Below are 20,976 nucleotides of genomic sequence, written 5' to 3' on the forward strand. Positions count from 1 at the left end.
AAGAAAATTACAAAGTATAAAATGTAATTACAGCATAAAAAGCAATGTTTCCCAACGTTCTCTATCATATTTGTACATGTGAAATCTGTTGTCATCCACAACGAAGAATTCCACATTCACTTTTGTAAATTGCTGTGGTTATGACCATAATGAATAAAACTACATATTCAAAAAAGTCAGATTCCCAAAAGCCTAAGTCACTTGAAAATGTAAAGAGTTTTCTAAATACTTCTTAGTTGGAAAAGCAAAGCTTGAAATAACAGAAACTAAGAACAATAAGAACATACATGTCAAGTTTTACAAACTAATTTAAAGTTTACCAGAAGCAACAGAAGTGAGTTGGTGACCACCGGTAATAAACAACATAGGGAAAAGATGAGATTCCCAATGGACTATTAAACCACACACCTGAGAGATAAAAATTAAAACAGTATGGTATTGCCAGCCAAGCAAATAAAAAAGAGAATGAAGCTGTAAATCGGGATGGGTAAGCACATGCGCGCCCACACACGCACACTCTTTTAACATATCAACTAGAAAAGGAAACGGACTTGTTTGTAGATCTGTGAAGATCATGGAAGATGAACTGTATAAGGATTTGAGACATGAAAAAGTTGACAACAAACAGGTTACAAAGGCAGAGAGGTTTGCAAACTCTTACCAAGAGACATATTATTTGACTCTTGTCATCTCAAAAACCGTCCCAAGGAACAGAAGGCATATTATGGACATGGATTTTCACAGGGGGGTTATTTGCCCTAGGAAACTATCCCCTCAGAGCTGTAAGCCTGCGTTCCTGTAAAACGTATACATATAGCTCTGGCCAGTGTGGCTGTTGGTTGAGGGTCGTCATCCCATGCACAGATTTCCAGTCAGAGCAATGCCTGGGTTGCTAGCTTGATCCCAAGTCAGGAGTGTGGCGTGCAGGAGGCAGCCAACCAATGTTTCTCTTTCTCATTGATGCCTCTCTCTCAAACCAGTAAAAGCGTATTTTGAAATGTACAGATCTGAACTGGCACTGAAGTCAAGGGCCCCCCAGTGCTAACTGACTGAAAGACAAATCTGGCAGGACAACTTTAACAAGAGTGGCTGATCGCTGTCAGAAAGATGGTGCACAGAAGTGCACGATTTTGTTCTCTCACAGGTGCTTTACAGTTAACATTTACGAGATGCGACAGCACAGAAAGCAAATGCTGACGTATCTCTCTGCCAACTGGGAAACCACAAGTAACATGTAGCTCACGGACCAAGATTCAAGTCAGAGAGGGCTTTTCAGACTTTCTCCATCAACGTTAACAATGAAATAGCACGATGGGTAAGCACACACAGGACAAGCCCAGAGTTCCGCTCTCACAGACACAGCAGATGACCACTATACCACGTACTCCGTCAGGGAGAATGACAGCCATCAGACTACCCTGTATTTTGGCAGAAAGAAAAATCTCTTATCTGTTCAAACTAAACTCCAGGTAGAGTAGAAATTCCATGAATTAAGGTATCCATAGAATATCCTGGAACACAGTGGCCTGACTTTTGGAGAAGATCAAGCTTACCTATATCATACATCAACCAAACATATTCCTACATTATTTCCTGTTCTTAAGACCATTTTCCCAATACAATGGGCATGCAGAATATAATCAAGCAACAAAAAAAGGAGAGGGGATAGAAAATCATAACAGAACTAGAAAAGACTAATGTTGATATGGTCATTTGTCTACTTACAGACCCAAAAATCTCATCTATAAACTCCATTATTAAATCCATTGTTTATTTATAATGAGGAAATCTAAGATGGCCTTTCATTCTTGAAGATTCCATGATTAAGCAACAAACCAAGATATGGGTCTTGTTTAGTCTTCTTTTCTAGCTAAAAATTTGTTACTGTAATTCTGTAATAATGCTGTCCACAGCTTTTCATGGGAAATCAGGACGGCTATTGCATGCCATCAAAAATGAAGGAAACGAAGGGTGGTGAGGACCCACTGGTATGGAGAGACATCTGGGGCACGGAGAGGCTGCCCTCCCTGCCAGCACAGCCGAAGGTATGACAATGAAAAGCAGCTTCAACACGTACCTGATTAAAATCTGGGTCCTTTTCTCCATCTGGCTTAGCTTCTTCCTTATCCTCCTCTGTTTCGGAACTGCTCACATTCAGCTCCGGAGCGGAATCCTTCATCACCTGAATGTGTGAGGAAAGCAGAGACAGACGTAGGTCAGACCTAAGAAGATGAGTTACGGAGGGGCAGCCATCATTTGACTGGGAGAATGACAGCCATCAAATTTGATAATGACAGCCATTATCAAGAGGAGGGACACCTTTATCACCGCTGGGATCACAGACACATTAGAGGTTCAAGACTCAGGGGCTCTGTATCCTCTTGTAACATGTTAAGTTTTTATCCTGTGGTTTATTCTTGCATTTAATGCAGCCACCATAAGTGTAAAGTGATCTCTACAGAACAGTCGCTGTTATCGGCTTTAACAATGATGTTATTTTGCTGCCGAAACCGGTTTGGCTCAGTGGATAGAGCGTCAGCCTGCGGACTAAAAGGTCCCAGGTTCGATTCCGGTCAAGGGCATGTACCTTGGTTGCGGGCACAAGAAGGCAGCTGATTGATGTTTCTCTCTCATCAATGTTTCTAACTCTCTATCTCTCTCCCTTCCTATCTGTGGAAAATCAATAAAATATTAAATAAATAAATAAAATAAAAATAAAATATATTCTTAAAAAAACAAAAAAAAAAATGATGTTATTTTGCAGCAGTTCAAAGATGCTCTACGTTTCTCCCAGTATACCGACTGTCAGGCTTTTTCAAGGCCTCAAGTGGTTCAGATAGCAGGAGTTCTAATGCTACTTGATCTTCCTCACGAGGCACAAATGTTCGTGAGGGTCGATTCCTTGTCTGTCTTCTTCACCGCTGTACCCCCAGCAGTGAAGCCACTCCAGACACACAGGTGACATTCAAATAAGTCTTTGTGTGACGAATATTCATTCCACCAAGTCCACAAACAACCACATAACTATTCATATTCAATTCCTGTCTAATTTTAATTCTTATACCAAAAAGCTCCATGGAAACAAAAATGTGATCCTTGGCAATCCTCAGTAAAACACCCAAGAGCAAGTAAAAAGAAAAAAAAAGCTTGACCATTACCAACCAGGGCCACAAGAGGGACTGGTACCTTTTTATTATCCACGACTTTATGGACATAGATGGTGGCTTGAGTGTATTCACGCAGGTCCCTCTGCTGTTGACACAGTAAGCCCTCTCTGCATTCTGGGCAGAGTTCTAAAGAAAAGTAAAATAGAAGTGGCTGAGGAATTACTATCGAAGACCCAAATATCTAAAAACATGCATCAAAGTTACCAGTGAGTATTCATTAAACCATTACTCATATTTTCTATTAACTGTTGAATTGTTGTACTGTTATATGCAAATAGCAATAATACAGAAACCTATCTACTATCAATAAATAAATGTACAAATCATGATATAATTGTATGATGGCACCCCCTCCCCCCAGGGAGTATTAGTTTGGACTACCACGGGACTTTTACTTTTAAATAGAGGACATAATACCCACATGCTCTTACTTCCCTTACAATGTCAACTCTTCACTACGCAAACCAAAGTAGTATGAAAACTTACTCGGCTCAGAAATATACTGTGTTTCTGAAGGATTTACGTCTTCCACTTCAGTTCTTGTGATTTTAATTACATGATCCACAACAAACAGCTTTTGTATCATTTGCCACTCACTGGGCCATATGAGAGCTATACTGTGCAAAAAAACACAACATGCCTTAATTCAGAGAACTGACATTATCCATTAGTTTCCTAAATAGAAATCATCACAACCAGCATTTAATACAGAGAAATCAGAGGGGAAAGACACATCATCGGCAACGAGGAACAGTAGTTTGGGTGTTTTGTTTCCACACAAAAGAATGCTACCAAAGCAAAGAAACAAAATGGACTACAGTTACATGAATCAACTTGGTTAAATCTCAAAAACCTAAATTGAGAAAGAACGTAGTTGGATATGGTTTTTTACTGATTTTAGAGAGAAGGGAAGGGGGGGGGGGGGGTAAGAAAAAGGAGGACGGGAAGAGAGAGAAAGAAAAAGGGGAGAAGAGAAATATCCATCAATTGCCTCCTTAGGCACCCAAAATTGGGAAAGCCACAACCTAGGTATGTGCTCTGGTCAGCAATGGAACTGGCAATCTTTCGGTGCATGGTATGATGCTCCAACCAATCTAGCCACATTGGCCAAGGTTAGAAAAAATGTCAACCATGCAAAACATTACTCTGTGTGTGTGTGTGTGTGTGTGTTTGTTTAAAGAAATACTTTCTGAGATGGATAACCCTCAAAAATTCAGGATAATTTGACCCAGTGATCCCACTTCTAGGAATATATCCCAAGAAACTAGAAACACCAATCAGAAAGGATATATGCACCCCTATGTTCATAGCAGCACAATTTACAATAGCTAAGATTTGGAAACAGCCTAAGTACCCATCAGCAGATGAGTGGATTGAAAACTGTGGTACATCTACACAATGGAATACTACACTGCTGTAAAAGGGAAGGATCTCCTCCCATTTGCAACAGCATGGATGGACCTGGAGATGCTAAGTGAAATAAGCCAGTCGGAGAAAGATAAATATCACATGATCCCATTCATTTGTGGAATATAATGAACAACATAAACTGATGAACAAAAACAGATCCAGAGACAGAGAAGCATCGATCAGGTCGTCAAACCTCAGAGGGAAGGTAGGGGAGGGTGGGAGTAAGGGGGAGAGATCAACCAAAGGACTTGTATGCATGCATATAAGCATAACCAATGGACACGGGCATCAGGGGGGTGAGGGCATGAGCTAGGGGTGGGGGGATAAGGACACATATGTAATACCTTAATCAATAGAGAAAAAAAAATTCAGGACAGTGGTTACTGTGAGACAGTCGTGAATAAAAAGAGAAAAGGAGGAATAGAATGTTAAGTACTGAGGGCCCTTGAACTGTATTTGAATTTAACTTTTAAATAATGGGTGGCCCACATTTATTTTATTTTATTATTATAGATATTTCCCCAACAGGGGAGAACCTAGAAGAAAATAAATGAATACTCTAAGCTTCCTGAGCTGATGTATTGATATAGGAGTAATAAACTCCAAATCCTAGCTTTGTCCCAGAGGAATATTTATGTTTCAATTTTCTTTTCATGGTTTACAGGCAAGGTCAGAGGCATTCTACCTTATCTTATATAGTTATTTAAAAACTATTTTAAAAGACAAACTGGTAACATAATGGGTGAATTTCACAGACGAGCCCCTTTGGAACCACTAAAGGAATGGAACAACATTTTGGTTTTCAGACCCTGAGATTCCAGCTCAGTGCCATGCCGCCTCCCTCCTCTACTTTATGAATGAAGTCTGGCGGCTGCTGATAAAAACCACCAAGACCCTGGCTGTTACGTGGTCCCAGGAAAGAGGCCCACCTAGAGACACTGTTAGCAGCAGCTTGAGAGGAGGAAGCAGGGCTCCAGGAAGGAAGAAACAAAGAGCAAGGTGCCCATGGCCTGCCTCTTGCCTTTTATGGAGCAGCAGGTCTTTTTTTGTAAAAAGTGCTCGTTCTAGTACAGTGAGTATATGAAAGAGGGAAAAACCCACAATTCAGCAAGGGACTAGATTCTTAGATAAGAAACGTGCTAATCATTAGAAACAGACAAATCGCACGAAGAGAAGAAACTCACAGTTTAGAATCCTCTTTGGTCATGGAAGCGAAGGTAAACATGAGCCCCCCGTGGGGACACAGAAGAGCACTGTTTCCGACCGATGACACGGGACTACATCTCGTAGGTTTCCTATCAAACGGGACAAGGAGGGTCAATATTCCTCACTACTGCGTGAGTCAACAGAAGAGTGCTCAATTACTTACAAATGAGATCTATTAAAAAGGACATTAGTAATTAAATGTTTCTCTTGATTATTCCTTTAACTTAAAAGAAAGCTTTTAAGCACATGCTAGAAAAAGTAACTAAAAGGTATCATGATCAGAATCCATGAATTCTTAAAAACACTAACATCAACCCCCCAAAAAGGGAAAGAGAAACATTTTGGATTCTACCTGACAAATTTCCGCCATTCTTCTACAAAGAACTGTGACACAATGTAGAGGACATCTGTATCCTAGAACAGGAAGTCACATTAAAGCAGGCATCACTTCACTGTGTTCTTAACCTGAATCCTTTAGGGGAAAATGGTTTTCCATGCACTAAGCTTTATAAATAAAATGGAAACACAGCCCGATACCAAGAATCAGAGTTAGAGTAAAGCCCCCTGATTAGATTAAAACTAAACAAAGAGAATCAGAGAAGCTCAGGGTTGTTTGGAAACAATACAGCAGAAAAGCCCCTGAAACAAGACGAATTCTATCCTTGGTGGGGATCCTTATACCTCTGGCCAGTTACTAAGACAGGGTCTGCTTTTGTCCTGGAATAAATTCGGGAGCGAAGTCTTTTGCTCGTTTGCAATCATCTTATGTAAGGCTTCGTTTTCTTCCCCTTCTCTTTCTAAAATCTGAAAGAGAATGAAGCAATCAACCATCTCCTGCTGACAGCACGGGACCTGCCTCCCCACCACCCTCGGCAGAAGAACAAGGCTCATTCTCGAGAAGTGGGTACAGGGAGGAGACTTGTGCTCAGTACCTTGCACTGGGAACAGCATTCTTTGTAACTGGGGAACTCGGGAGCCTTTGGAAAGTACTGCTGCAGTTTGCTCCAGGCCTCTTTAGAGACAAGCCTTCTTTCGTTTTCAGAGATGCACAACTCCCCTGAGCACAAAAAGATTTTTTTTAAATTTAAACCAAAAAAGTCAATATATAGCCTCCAAAAAAGATGTTTCCTATTTCTTAAACCGAAGAAAAATATTCTCTTCTAAAGTGTTCAATTCTCTTTCTTTGGTTTCAGAAATCTCTAATTGTTGTTTATCTAATTCTAAAGGAGCCATTCCTTGATGTCCTTCATTGTATCTGTGGTTGAAAAACCAGGCAATAAAGACAAATGCATGAGACTAGCGCCGTGCATTTCCTGCTTTTCTTCCTGCCGGTGAGCGGGGCTCCCGGGATCCTGGTGTCTGTGCACAAGGCAGGGCTGCTGAGCAGCATTTCATCTCCGCCCACACTCGCCTCACAATTTCCTGCGGACTGTATTTCCTCCCATTTGATTGTGCTACCTCACTGAAATCACCCCGAATTAAAATGGTATTTTCAAGGTGGTGTCCATTCTCTTAAGTTACTGATTCAAAGTTAAGTAATAATCTACTGTACAACTGGTAAACTGTGTCCAGACAAGATCCTGTTAGTTTCCTACTGCCATCACCCCAGTTCCTGCGGATCTTTAAAAATCCGCAGAGAAAAAAACAGGACTAGTCACCACCACCTTCCTCTTCTCGGAAGGTCGTGGGAACGCCCAATTGGCAGAAACCTGCAACCTCAGCAGCCCCTCCTTGGTGCCTTTCCCCCCACTCCACCTCTCACTCCATTTGTGGTTCTAGTTTTCATTGTTTCAGCTCTTGCTAACTGATGAATTAATGAACTGTCCCTATGTACTAAATGGGTCATTACCCAGAAAACCATCTGTAAGTTTCCAGGGCCATATGTTTTTCTATACCCGTTTGCCAGGCACCTCCATGTTGGTTAAAAGTAATAAACCTTTCTAAAAACAATATCATTCTGCCCTAGCCAGTTTGGCTCAATGGATGGAGCACTGGCCTGTGGACTGAAGGGTCCTGAGTTCGATTTCGGTCAAGGGCACGTACCTCCACTGCAGGCCCCTGGCCCTGGTCAGGGGACATGCGGGAGGCAACCAATCGATGTGTGTGTCTCTCTCTCACATGTGTGTTTCTCCCTGTCTCTCCCTCTCCCTTCCCCTCTCTCTGAAAGTCAAATACCCTCGAGTGAGGATTAAAAAATAAATAAATAAATAAATAAATATATAAAAAAAATCTTGAGACACACACTGGTGAATATCACTGGTTTTAAAAAAAAGCAATTACTAAAATAAAGTAAGTATCCTTCTTTGCTTCATGTGTTTTATATAATAATAAACTGAGAATCAGAGAAATTAATATACCTAGGGTTGCCACAGCTGGTGAATGATGAAGCTGGACTATGAACTCAGGTCTGCTTCATTCAAACCCCGTAATTTCTAATACCTATAAATATATCTTCATAACTGCCACCCTTCGCCTCTTATTGACCTTTGAATAATCCCAAGGAAATATCACTTTGCTTTAATAAACTTAATATCAGAGAAAAATAGGTCACAATGTAAAATTTAACTTTCTTTCTGAGTAGGCTATTAACTTAAATTTCCTCTGGGGCTATAAAAATTTACTCCAACATGCATACCCTCCTAAGACACAATTAGGGAATATCTTTTAAAAGATTAATTGATTATCCAAACCTAGTATAGTACATCTTTATAGTGAAATATAATACAGCCATAATAAGGAAAGGCATATTTCTATGACCTGATTTTCTAGAAAGCACTCCAAGGCAATTAAAATTAAAAATAATTTTAAGTGGTTTCATTTTTTCCCCCTTCTTTAAAAAAAAAAAAAGGAAAAAACTCTTCCTCTGTATGAGTGGTGTAACCCAATTTGTTTAAAAAGGGGGATTTTGTTATAAAAAATAAGAAAATTCAAAACAAGCACTTCCAGAAACAAAAAGTTTTAAAACTGCATTTACTTTCAGTTGCCTCTTGAAACACCACTAAACCACAGTAAAGGAATCTTTAAAGAGATCTAAAATCACTATGATGGATGAACAGAACAAAGAGGGAACAACAGCAACAAAAATTTTAGAAGCTTAAAAGCAGACAGATGAAACATATAAAAAATGAATTCTAAATCGGCAAAAGCCAAGAAGTAACAAGATTTATTACACTGCACAACTGCCTAGAAATTGCAGGCACCTGGAAGTACAGGTGGGGCTAATAAAACAACAACCCAGAATGGATTACAAGTCTATTGAAGAGGCAGTTACTATTTTCTGCCTCCTCTAGATTCTACAAATAACTGCCCCTCTACCCACAAGGAAGACCATACCTTCTCTGGTGACATATGCATCAGCCCTCTCCACCAGGGGACACAAAGCACAGAGAGGAGAGGGGCAATGAGCTGACACAGAGGCAGTCTCCCCAAGCCCTCTTCTCTCTACTACCCCAGAACAGGCACAGCCATGGCTGCATTTCCAGGCAGGAGAATGGATGCCTATGGAGAAATCTGAGCAGCCCAAGAGCAGACACTGACATTGGGAATTCCCCAGTGAGGTCCTCCTGGGTGCACCCGGCCTCCACAAGCACCTCGCACAATGAGGGAGGTAGGTAGGGCCTGCCCTGTGAGATGCCACTGAACACTGGGGATAAAAATCTTACAAGCTGCCAAAATGGAATGAAAAGAATCACTTACGCATAATGGACAAATGGCACAATGAAAGATAGTGCAAGTCCTTTAAGTTTCTGAAGGAAAGTAATTTGAGAATTATGCACGTAGGTAAAACTATCCATTAAATGGGGTGATCTTGAGCAAATGACTCTTAAAACTCTATGCCTCAGCTTCTTTACTCATCAGTACAATGGATATGACAGTAATACTGACCTCTCGGCACTGTTTTATAGACGAGTTAATATCTACACACTTAGGAAACTACCAGCATGTGTATAAACATTCAGTACATGCCTACTATCATCTCACTACTAGTTGTATTCAGTACTACCATCACTACCACCATTACCACCACCATCACATTCCAGAAACAAATCTATGTATATAAAAGGAATCTATGTATATAAAAGGCTAATACGCAAAGTGTCTGACTGTCCGACCGGTTGCTGTGACGCGCACTGATCACCAGGAGGCAGATGCTCAATGCAGGAGCTACCAAGCTGCAGTGACTTGGCAGAGGCAGTTCTCGGGTGACACACCCCGAAACCAGAGAAGTGGGAGGTCTCACGGGGCCGCGCTCCACCTCCGGCCGAGGGTTATGTTGTTGCTGGGGCACTATCGGCCCGAATCTGGTTTACTGCACACTTGTGTTTCCGTTCCACACCCTGTACAACAGCAACTTTGCAGAGTGCCCTCTCACACTCCAGGACTCCTCAGGGGATGGACAGCAGGTTTTGACCTGATTCCTGCAGGTCAAGCCAAGGGACCCTTCCTGCCGGAGGGACCCCGCTCACTCCACAGACGCCGGGGAGGGACCACAGGAGGTTGGCTCCAGGGCCTGTCCTGCCCACCTTGCTCAGTCCCACTCCACCGGCCACCTTCTAATTAATTTCCTTTCAATGTGCACGAATCCATGCACCGGGTCACTAGTTTTAATATAAACCTAATGAGTGAAGTGGGTTTCTAAGGTCCAATATCCTGCACTTGAAAACCTGATCTCATAGACACAATACACGGACAGGTGATGTCCACAAAAACAGTAGTGAAGAACTATCCTTTAAAAAGTACAGCAAGAAAAGGCTAACAAGTCCCAGATCAAGCTAAAGAACTAAAAAACAGCTCGAGGACCATTTCTGCTGAGGAGTGCAGCACACATCCTGAAATCCCACTCAGCTCTGCCAGGCTTTCTAATCAAACTGTAATACTGAAATGACAAGATGAGACAGGAGGTGGGAAGACAGAGCAAAAGTCAGTGGGCGAAGGAATGAGTTGACAATCTGAGTTCTGGCACTGTTTCAACCTTGGGACAGATCACAGATCAAGCATTCCTCAGCTCTCAAAAGGAAGGCACACATCCTAGGTCCACATCATGCTGTGAAGGTAAAGTAAGAGATGACAGAAAGCGTTTCGAGAAAAACTCATCTACTTTTGGCCATTTACTCCGCCTCCTCCTATTTATTTATTCAATCTGTCTACCACCCAGGAGGCCACCTCTCTTACTTTTGTGCTCCTGCTGTGACTTCAAGTGTAAGGCGGACAAACTGGGCTGTAGGTGATGGGACGGGAAGGAGAGATGGGCTTGGGATGCAGAGACTTAAATCCAATCCCAGGATGACCCCCCTCACCACCTAGCAGTGTGGTCAGTAAATGAGAATGCCACTTAGATAGTAAACTAAAGGGCAGTGACACAAATACCCAGAAAGACCAGCCTGCAAGGACCATTCAGGGGAGAATTATCACCACTGTCATCAAGGACCCTTGATATAAAAGGGCTAGAGTGCACGAGGGTGTGAGACATTACGTATCCTACCTAATAAAATGGTAATATATAAATACCATCACTCCGCTACGCCCACGATTGGGCCAGAGGGAGGCGCAGGGGGCGGGACTTGGGGTGGCCGGGGTAGCCGATTGGGCCCGCAGGACGCTGAGCTGGCGTCGCCACTGGCAAAGCGAGCTCAGAGTCTGCGCCATGGCTGTGCTGCGGAACAGAAGGGGCCTCTGGAGCAGCGAGCTCACGTCCTGCCTCGGACCATCAAAAGCGGGGGAGCTGGGTGCCTGTCCGCTGGTGGAGCAGACAGGCACCCAGCTCCACCACGATGGAAAGCGAAAGCGTGTAGGGGACCCTACACGTGCATGATTCAATCATGTACTGGGCCTCTAGTTGGTTCATAATGAACCAATGAAGTAAGAACTAAAATAAGAAATTTAGCCCTAACTGGTTTGGCTCAGTGGATAGAGCATCGGCCTGCTGACTGAAAGGTCCCAGGTTCGATTCCGGTCAAGGGCATGTACCTTGGTTGCGGGCACATCCCCCGTAGGAGGTGTGCAGGAGGCAGCTGATCTATGTTTCTCTCTCATTGATGTTTCTAACTCTCTATCCCTCTCCCTTCCTCTCTGTGAAAAATCAATAAAATATATTTAAAAAGAAATTTATTAGGACCAACAAGCATTCTGAGATTGGGCAATATTAGCACACAACAAGAAACACACATGCCCTAGCTGATGTGGCTCAGTTGGTTGGGCTTTGACAGGTGCACCAAAAGGTTGATCCTCAGTAGCGGGCAGGCAGGAGGCAGCTATTCAACGTTGTGCTCTTACATAGATGTTTCTCTCTCCCTCTCCAAAAAAGAAAAGAAATAAATGCACAGACATGGATTAGTAGAATAAACCAAGTTTTTAAAAGGGGGTGAAGAGTCCTTACATAGTATAAGGCTTTGAGAAGCAGAGAGCTGCTTGACTTTCAGAGTGCTAACAGAATGGATAATCATGTCTCATATATAAAGAAACCCTTGCAGAAAATTACTTATTAGTAGTGAGCACTAACTAGGACCAAATAAGAAATACATGAACAAATAAATAGGAGTAAGTGTCTAAGAAACTAAACAAAAAATACCCCTCTCCTGGGAAACGGGGCCACCCCCACGCCCTTCACGCAACGCACGTTCGTGGGGAACCTGGCACTAAACCATTCGTAGACGACCTGCTTCTGGGTCGGGGTTTCGTACGTAGCAGAGCAGCTCCCTCGCTGCGATCTATTGAAAGTCAGCCCTCGACACAAGAAAAAGAAAAAAAAGAACAAAAAATACCCCTAATAATAATAACAATCCTATATATTAAAACCTTAATATGCAAATCGACCGAAAGCGGAATGACCGGTCGCTTTGATGCACACTGACCACCAGGGTGCAGATGCTCAACACAGGAGCTGCCCCTGGTAGTCAGTGCACTCCCACAGGGGGAGTGCCGCTCAGTCAGAAGCCAGGCTCATGGCTGGCGAGCGCAGTGGCGGTGGCAGGAACCTCTCCCACCTCCACAGCAGCGCTAAGGAACAGCGAGCTGAGAAGTAAGGAGCAGCAAGCAGGCAGGCTGTAAGGAGCGAGGGGTCCCGGACTGCGAGAGGGCGCATGTTGGGCTGAGCTTCCCCTCCCCCCACCCCGCGCACCAATTTCGTGCACCAGGCCTCTAGTAAGAAATGTATGAACACTGTTCTCAAAGTGTTCAAACTGGACAAAGACAGTCATGGGAAACTCTTCCCTTCCACTCAGATAGCCCTTCAAGGAGACAAGTGACAAAAAGTTTCTTCTCCACTAAATATAGGAAAAATCCTATTTTACACACACACACACACACACACACACACACACACACACAGCAAGGAGTGAAGAAAAGGTGTGCGAGGCATTGGCCTAAAATCAGGCAGTAGAATCTAACAGTTAAGAAGGGTATGAGAATAGAAACATCAGAATCAAGTACAGTTTAGAAAAACCATGGCTGCCGTATTATGGCCTAATTCCTAAGAGAAAGTGCAAAACAGTTAACAAAATATTTACAATATGCTCAAGTCTGACAATGGAAGATTCATGCTTCTAGCTTACCATGTGGACACAGAATGTCTTCATTAAAATTTAATTCCTCCTCTTCTTCTTTTCTTTCTTCCTTTGATTCATCTAATCAAAAGAAACACAGAGTAACTTGCTCTGGCTGTTGTATTTAAAGGTCAAAGCAGCAGAGATAATACTCTGCACAATTTTGAACAAAGAAAACGTTAAAACATTCTAAAAATTTGACCCAAGCAATTCCTACACAGTTCTGCTAAGTGTTATATTTCTTTCCTTTAAAAGGAAAGAGGACTATCTGAATGGCAGTTTAACTTTTTAAAGAATTAGATTATGCAAGAAAATGTACCTTTTTTCCCCAAATTTAAAAGTAATTTACATATCCTTCCATTAATTCTAGTCAAGGTGTTCAGAACTGTGTCATAAACCAAGTTAATAATCTACATGTCATGTCATTCTCTTATTTTAAGGGTTGAACAGAAAGCTTTAGAGGCCAATGAAATAACCTAACCTTTTACGTCAAACACATATAATAAGAACTTTGCTTTTCCTGTTAACATTTCTCTCCCAGTATCTACTTTTCTTACTTGCCCATGCTGTATCAACATCAATTTTTAGTTGTGTATACCAGGAACATGATATCAAATAGAAGTCGTGAGTATCAGGAGATCAGAATAGTTATATATATGGGTTTTCCAAGTTAAGAACACATTTTTAATATAATTAATATATATATAAAAAGAATATTTGCTAAATGTTAAGAAGTTCAAGTATAGAGAAATGAGCAAAGGAAGGACATGATCAGGTAACTCTGGCATCTGTCATATATGCACAAATAACACCTCAAATATATGAGGAGGGTTGACCTCAGTGATGGTTTTGAAAGATATAAGCCTTGACACTGCTAAGTCATTTTTCATATATATCAGTCTGGAAAAAATGGATGTGACTGATGTACTCTTTACATTGATGAAAGCATGAGGAAATAATTTCTAGAGGAAATTTACCACTGTATGTCAGTTTCTAGCAATTATATATGGAGATAATTCTCTGGTCCAGTAATTTCTACAAATTCATTTGAACTTCAAATTTAAGTGTTAAAAATCATAGTTTAAAACTAATAATGGTGCCGAAACCGGTTTGGCTCAGTGGATAGAGCGTCGGCCTGTGGACTGAAAGGTCCCAGGTTCGATTCCGGTCAAGGGCATGTACCTTGGTTGCGGGCACATCCCCATTAGGGGTTGTGCAAGAGGCAGCTAATCGATGTTTCTCTGTCATCGATGTTTCTAACTCTCTATCCCTCTCTCTTCCTCTCTGTAAAAAATCAATAAAATATATTTAAAAAAAACAAAAAAAACTAATAATGGTTTTGGCGTTTTTATTTTCTCAAAGGGGTAGTGACAGGAGAGATCCACACCAAGCAAAATGGAATGATATAATATGGTTGAATGCAGAAAATGCAAAGTATTTTAGTAAAATGGTTAAGAATATTAAAATGATAAAAATACATGTAAATAATATTTGAAGATGAGAAAATTAAATGAAATAATTGCTTATGGATCACTAACTTACCTCTGAATTAGTAAACTGATCAAACCTCTAGTTTCCATTTTTAATCTAAAAATAGTTCCTATGCCTTAATTTTCCTTGATATTTTATAAAATATTGGTTATAAAATTAAGTTAAGTGATTTACTGAGACTAACATAATTTCCTATTTGAAAGCATAGCTTCAAAAAAAAAAAAAAAAAGCTCAGCCCTAACCGGTTTGGCTCAGTGGATAGAGCGTCGGCCTGCAGACTCAAGGGTCCCAGGCTCGATTCCAGTCAAGGGCATGTACCTTGGTTGTGGGCACATACCCAGTAGGGAGTGTGCAGGAGGCAGCTGATCGATGTTCCTAAGTCTCTATCCCTCTCCCTTCCTCTTTGTAAAAAAATCAATCAAGTATATTTAAAAAAAAAAGCTCAGAAAACGTTATAAGCGAAAAGCTACCCAAAAGCCGCCTTCTCACCCGAAGCACAAGCTCTTCTACGTGAGGAAGGCAGCCTGTAAGTGTGGCCGATAATCCACAACCAAAACATCCTGGGCTTACAACACACTCTGCAACTTGCAGCCGCCTTCCCTTTCTGAGCTGCTGAACCTTTGACCCTTGCTCGGTTTCATTAGCTTAAACACTTTTCATTTGTTATGAGGCATTTTTCAGAGCTTTAGGTTTAATACAATTTTTCTTTAAAATTACATGGATGGGAATTAAGCCAATTTTACTAAAAACAAATGTTTCCACTTCTGTGGTAGAACTCACAACCATCGACACAGGTTTTAGAAGGTACCTTTATTCAAGGTGTTGCCATTCACTTTTCCATTGCTTTGGTCTGCGTCACCATCTTGCTCATCTAGCTGTTCAAGGGCCAGCTGGCGCCAGCTGCGCAAGGACGATTTTCCCACCCAAAAGCCATCACTGCTGAGGAACAGAGAGAAAGTGAAATCATGCATGTCACGTTTCCTCACATCCTCCCCTCCCTTTTTTTCCTTGTAAAGGCCACAGCTAAAGGGAATCTCAAATATTCAAAGTCTGCTGTTAAGTACACAATTTCTCTAACCCACTTCGTCATTTAGGCCATTTTTACTCCTTATTACTGAACTGCAGGTACCGTTTCCATCCTAAATCTTACCCTGCTTCTCCTAACCCTCATTTACATTTATGCCGATCACATCAATCAACTGGCTGCGTTCTTTCACTTGATTACTATTCACAATTACATACAGCTGTGCCTCTAAGTATACACAGACGCACTCACATATATACATCCATGTCTACACATAAACACACATTTAGGCTGTTTGTGGAATGACTAAAAATGGTCAACTGGATTAATCTTTGTTTGGGCAATACACAACTTAAATAAAATCCAGACATAAGAAATGCCATCTGACTCTATCGTATCTGAACTCACAGGTACTACAGGGAGTGGGGCTCAGCATACTCCAAAGCAGTGGTCGCCAACCTTTCAGGCTCACGGGCCACTGGTTGGCGACCTCTGCTCTAAAGGACCCTGGATGTTCCTTTTCTTTCTTTCTTTCTCAATTGGATTTACTGGGCTGAGTGTTTCTGACAAGGATGCTCTGCTGGGTACCATTTGTTAACACACATACTTCATTCTCTAGATCTACGGCGGACACCAGCAGACCAGGCAGGATGAAGTTCCACCACAGCTTTCTATAATTCCATGCCAGAACACAGGCTTACACCCCTGCCTTGGTCTGACCCGGCCTCAGGTCCACATCTCTGCTTCTGTCTTTCTAATGATGGAACACTGTCGCAAAGGCTGTGTGACTCAGCTTTCTGTGTCTTTACCACACGGGCAATCACTGCAACATTTAATCTGGCTCTGCCATGCACATCATCACACTTCTTTCTTCAAAAAAAATCCAATTCCCTCTTATCTAAAAATAATCAGCTACCAGGTTAGTTCTTCTCAATTGTTTTTTCTTAGTTTATCATAAACAATACACACGGTGGAACATACCCCTTTATTGTTGTTTTTAGCAGATTAGTAACAGTTTTATAATCTTCATTTAGTTGATTCTTCAGACGCAACATACGACAGCGTTCTACTACACATTCCTTACACAGGGCTTTCACTAGGGCCAGAGAGAATGAAAGACAATAGTTTACTCGCATACGGATTTCCTGTTAGGAAAATGCTTTCACCGTTTCACAAAACACAAAAGAATTCTAAACCAAAGTCATAAATTCTGACAAAATAGCAAATTGATATATATCACCCTAGCTGGTTTGGCTCAGTGGATAGAGAGCGTTGGCCTATGGACTCAAGGATCCTGGATTCGATCCCCAGTGGGGAGGTGTGCAGGAGGCAATCAATGTTTCTCTTTCATCACTGATGTTTCTCTCTCTCCCTCTCCCTTCTTCTCTAAAATCAATAAAAATATTTTTAAAAAGGCAGTGGTTTCCAAACATTAAAAAAAAAAAAAAAAAACTACAGCAGAAGGTGCAGGTTTAGAAGGTAGATGATTTCCATTTTTAATATATTGAATTTAACCCACTCTATCCAAAATGTTTACATTTCTTTATGAAATCAGTATTTTTAATGTTAGTGAAATATTCTACCTTCTTTTTTTCTATCTCTCTCCCTCTCCCTTCTTCTTTGAAATCAATAAAAATATATTTTAATTTGATATATATCCTAAATTATTTTGTAATGTTAATATCAAGATAGTAACACTGTTGTAAGAGAAAAAATGCTATATGTCAAAACTATCTGTACCATGAAATGCAAAGTTTACAAGGTTTAGAAGCAAATTTCACAAGACCCTAATCAAATAATGGTGCGGTGGGGAGTCAATGCATCCGACAACCATAAATGTAATGTTAATCGTTTAAGAGCTTCATGTGAATACTTCAAAGCACAGAACACGAAAGGAAAAACAAAAAGCAAGGCCTGCTTTAAAGCACAGTGTCAGGAATCATAGAAATTTGACTCTCTGGAAGATCATCCATTGCTGTTTATTAATTGTGAATCAAAAAACAAAGAAAACTCCATATGTGCACAAGACCTGGAGCATATAGTTAAGTGCCAGTTTTTATGCAGAAGTGGTACATGATCAGAAAATAGCATTTATTTTAGGGGAAAAAAGGGTAGTAGTTTTGTTTATTAGACTCATCTATAGATTGGGTGGGGGTTGGGGGACTGTGTTGCCAGTTAAAAAGAAATGTTATGAGGAGAGGTAACCAGAACCAAATAGATTATGGACACTACGTGGCTTTTTATACAGCTCTATCTTCAGGGTAGAATCACACAGATTCCATTCATAAGCTAAGTAACAATGCGCAGATCTCATACTGTTAGAAGTCACTGTAGCAGGGAGGCATAAGATCTATAATCAACTAGACCAGGCTTCGAGTACTTTGATTTAAAAATATATATATTTAGTATTTTTTTAGAGACAGAGAAACATCAATTTGTTGTTCCGTTTATTATATGCATTCACTGGCTGATTCTTGTATGTGTCCTGACCAGGGATCACACCTGCACCCTTGGTGCATCAGGTGATGCTCCAAATGACCTACCCAGCCAGGGCTCAAGTACTTTGAAGAGTAATGTATAAAGCAACAAAATACTACCAGATGATTTTCTCAAAAGTATCCTATTCTGTCTGCTTTGAAAAAGAAAAAACCCCCACTGAGCAGTACCAGTTTCTTTCCTAACATTATAAAGATACCATGTATAATGCTATTTCTACTTTATTCAGCAAATCCTTCTTGCAGTGTAAGGAACATCTGGTCTGGCTTAGTTTGGGTCCAATGACCATGAAGATCACATGATGAGGACACACAGCATCTCTCTTTTTTAAGCAGAGAAGACATCGGAAATTACCAGTGAGCCTCGGTCCTCCTCCATATCTACTGTAGAAAACGTCAGCTGCATATTCAGATATTCTCTTCATGATCGATATTTTATCAGGATGCAGCTTGTCATGGGAACAAAGGCAGGCGTGGTTATCGATAGGCTTGGTAGGTGTTGACTCATCCAACCACTTCTGCAGCCACTCGAGAGAGACAAACTCATAGGGCTCTGAGGAAGAGAGCAAGGGAAAGAGCCTATGTATTTTTACAGCTTTTTAACTAAGTGATACGTTCATTTTTCTCAAAAGACAGTGCAAACTCTGTCCAAAGTTAGCAGAATCAGAAGAACCATTGTTGCGGGGAAATGTTGGATAAGTATGACACAGAGCTCCATTTAACTACCCTACCCTTCCTCTGGTTTCAAGCTGCTGTGTGAGAGGCCGCGCGTGACAGGGGTGAGTCTGCTCAGTGCCTCGGAGATCGGCTGGTATTATTAACCACATTCTACAAAAGAGGTATCCACAGAGAGAAGTGTCTTGCTTGATAGCACAGCAGAGCTTTGATCAGGACACCGTGATTGCTGACAAGCCGCTCCACGCTGGCTCGCAAATCACATAACCTCATCCCCTACTGTTTATTCCATAAAACCCTTTTCATCAATACATAAGATACATCTGAAAATTAAAAGAAGCCTGAGTGAGTTCTCAGTTAGAGATTAACCCCATCAGCTATAACCGCACTTTAACGAGCCTGTTTCAGTCACTGAACTTTTCTTCATCCAAGATGATATGGGTGTATGGATGAAAAGAACTAAATTTCCCCACCCAATCCATATCATGATCTATTATTTACTTTTTTTTTTCAAGAAAATAAGCGATTTTAAACGAATTCCAGGATGAAATATGCTAGAATTGAATTTCAATTTGAAGTAGTAAAAATTAAGACAAAACCAAACACCTCAACATGAGTTTTAATTTGGGAAAGTAAGAGTCCCTGAGTTCCCTAAAAGCCAAAATTAAAGGTAAAGGGCCAGCTTTGATTACTTACAAAGATCTCCAGTGAGTCCAAGCATAAAACATAGAAGAAAACATACAGAGGTTGAATTTATATACTTGTATTATGTACTACTTCTGATGAGATCTGAGGGATGGACAGTTCACCTCAAAGCCCATTTTGAGCAATTTTATACGTCTCTTGGGTTACAAATCTAGAAAACTAACTGCCATCTTACGTTTAGTATAAAACATTTCAATATTTACAAAAACAAAATTCAGAATTTTTGGATGTCTTGTTTGTGCTAAAACTGTACTGATCAGCTCAGACACAGCTGCAGAGGAAGAGCAGGTGACTACAAGCTGAGACCAAGGTCTAATCCAAGTTCTGCCACCAAGAAACTGAACTTGAGCAAGTCACTTAAACTCTCTATGCTTCATGTCTTTTATTTGTAAAATGAAGGTAATAATACCTGCCTTCTACCTACCTCACAGGGATGTTGTTGAATATAAAAGATAAGATATGTGAAGCATTTTGAGCTTTTTGGAAGAAAAGAGATACAGAAAAGTTAATTATACATTCACACAATATATAAAAGAGGAGACCTTAATATTTAGTAGAGGTAACATGGCCATGGCATTTCACAACATATAATGATATGGTTAATGAAATTTAAAATACCTCTCATTGTTATTTGCCACTTATCAAGTTTAACTTGGCAGGGATAGAGTTAAGAAAGCGAAATCCCTCTCTAAAAAAGGAAAATCAAAGTCTTAGCATGTCCGACCTTTTCCCGAATATAGTCACATCAATTAAATTTAGTAATCTGAAGGCTGTCAAAGGAGGGAAAACAGGACTGCGACACAGAGCAACACTCAAGGAGGATTCACCAGGTGTTCGTTTCCCCCACAGCCGGGGAAGGGTGAGTGCAGGACAGTATCTGCTGTTTCTAAGTGGAAAAAAAATAAGCCATAAGAACCTTGAGCTTTGTAAGAAATCTAGGGAAACTAAAAGAGCAAAAAGCATTCCTTGCCAGGGGGTGTCTGCTGGGTCCGAAGCCCAGAGTGACTCTACCCTGGCCCACGCAATAGCAATGGGACTCCAAGGCGGTTAGTTCAAGACAACATTTTCCAATCTCCTACCAGAGTGAACTTTCCAGGGAAGCTTCCTGTTTGGGTTCCATGTACTACATGAAGATTAGAAAAATCACGTGTGGTTTATAGTAAGGAACAGAGCGGAGACTGGGCCTATAATTCTGGTGAAAATCCATACTCCCCAGGTGTGCAGATTTTGGGCGCCAGTTTCAGTGTGCTGAGAAACCCATG

The 20,976-nt window shown here is 41.0% G+C and overlaps 1 protein-coding gene across 5 annotated transcripts in view; it reads right to left on the bottom strand.

Moving 5' to 3' along the window:
- USP48 (ubiquitin specific peptidase 48) overlaps window positions 1-20,976 on the bottom strand; it is a 69,616-nt gene that overhangs the window by 13,722 nt on the left and 34,918 nt on the right. For 3 of the 5 annotated variants that reach the window (XM_028155389.2, XM_008148122.3, XM_028155393.2), the window contains 11 exons: window positions 18,690-18,887; window positions 16,821-16,935; window positions 15,624-15,754; window positions 13,334-13,405; window positions 6,716-6,840; window positions 6,465-6,587; window positions 6,136-6,197; window positions 5,762-5,872; window positions 3,654-3,784; window positions 3,187-3,293; window positions 2,078-2,182 (listed from right to left, as the gene is read on the bottom strand). In XM_028155389.2, the coding sequence (XP_028011190.1) occupies window positions 2,078-2,182; window positions 3,187-3,293; window positions 3,654-3,784; window positions 5,762-5,872; window positions 6,136-6,197; window positions 6,465-6,587; window positions 6,716-6,840; window positions 13,334-13,405; window positions 15,624-15,754; window positions 16,821-16,935; window positions 18,690-18,887 (1,280 nt within the window). The remainder of the gene's footprint in view (window positions 1-2,077; window positions 2,183-3,186; window positions 3,294-3,653; window positions 3,785-5,761; window positions 5,873-6,135; window positions 6,198-6,464; window positions 6,588-6,715; window positions 6,841-13,333; window positions 13,406-15,623; window positions 15,755-16,820; window positions 16,936-18,689; window positions 18,888-20,976) is intronic. The other 2 variants (XM_028155390.2, XM_028155388.2) reach the window with 1 other exon arrangement.

The sequence above is a fragment of the Eptesicus fuscus genome, chromosome 9 (genome assembly GCF_027574615.1).
Source record: "Eptesicus fuscus isolate TK198812 chromosome 9, DD_ASM_mEF_20220401, whole genome shotgun sequence".
Lineage (NCBI taxonomy): Eukaryota > Metazoa > Chordata > Mammalia > Chiroptera > Vespertilionidae > Eptesicus > Eptesicus fuscus.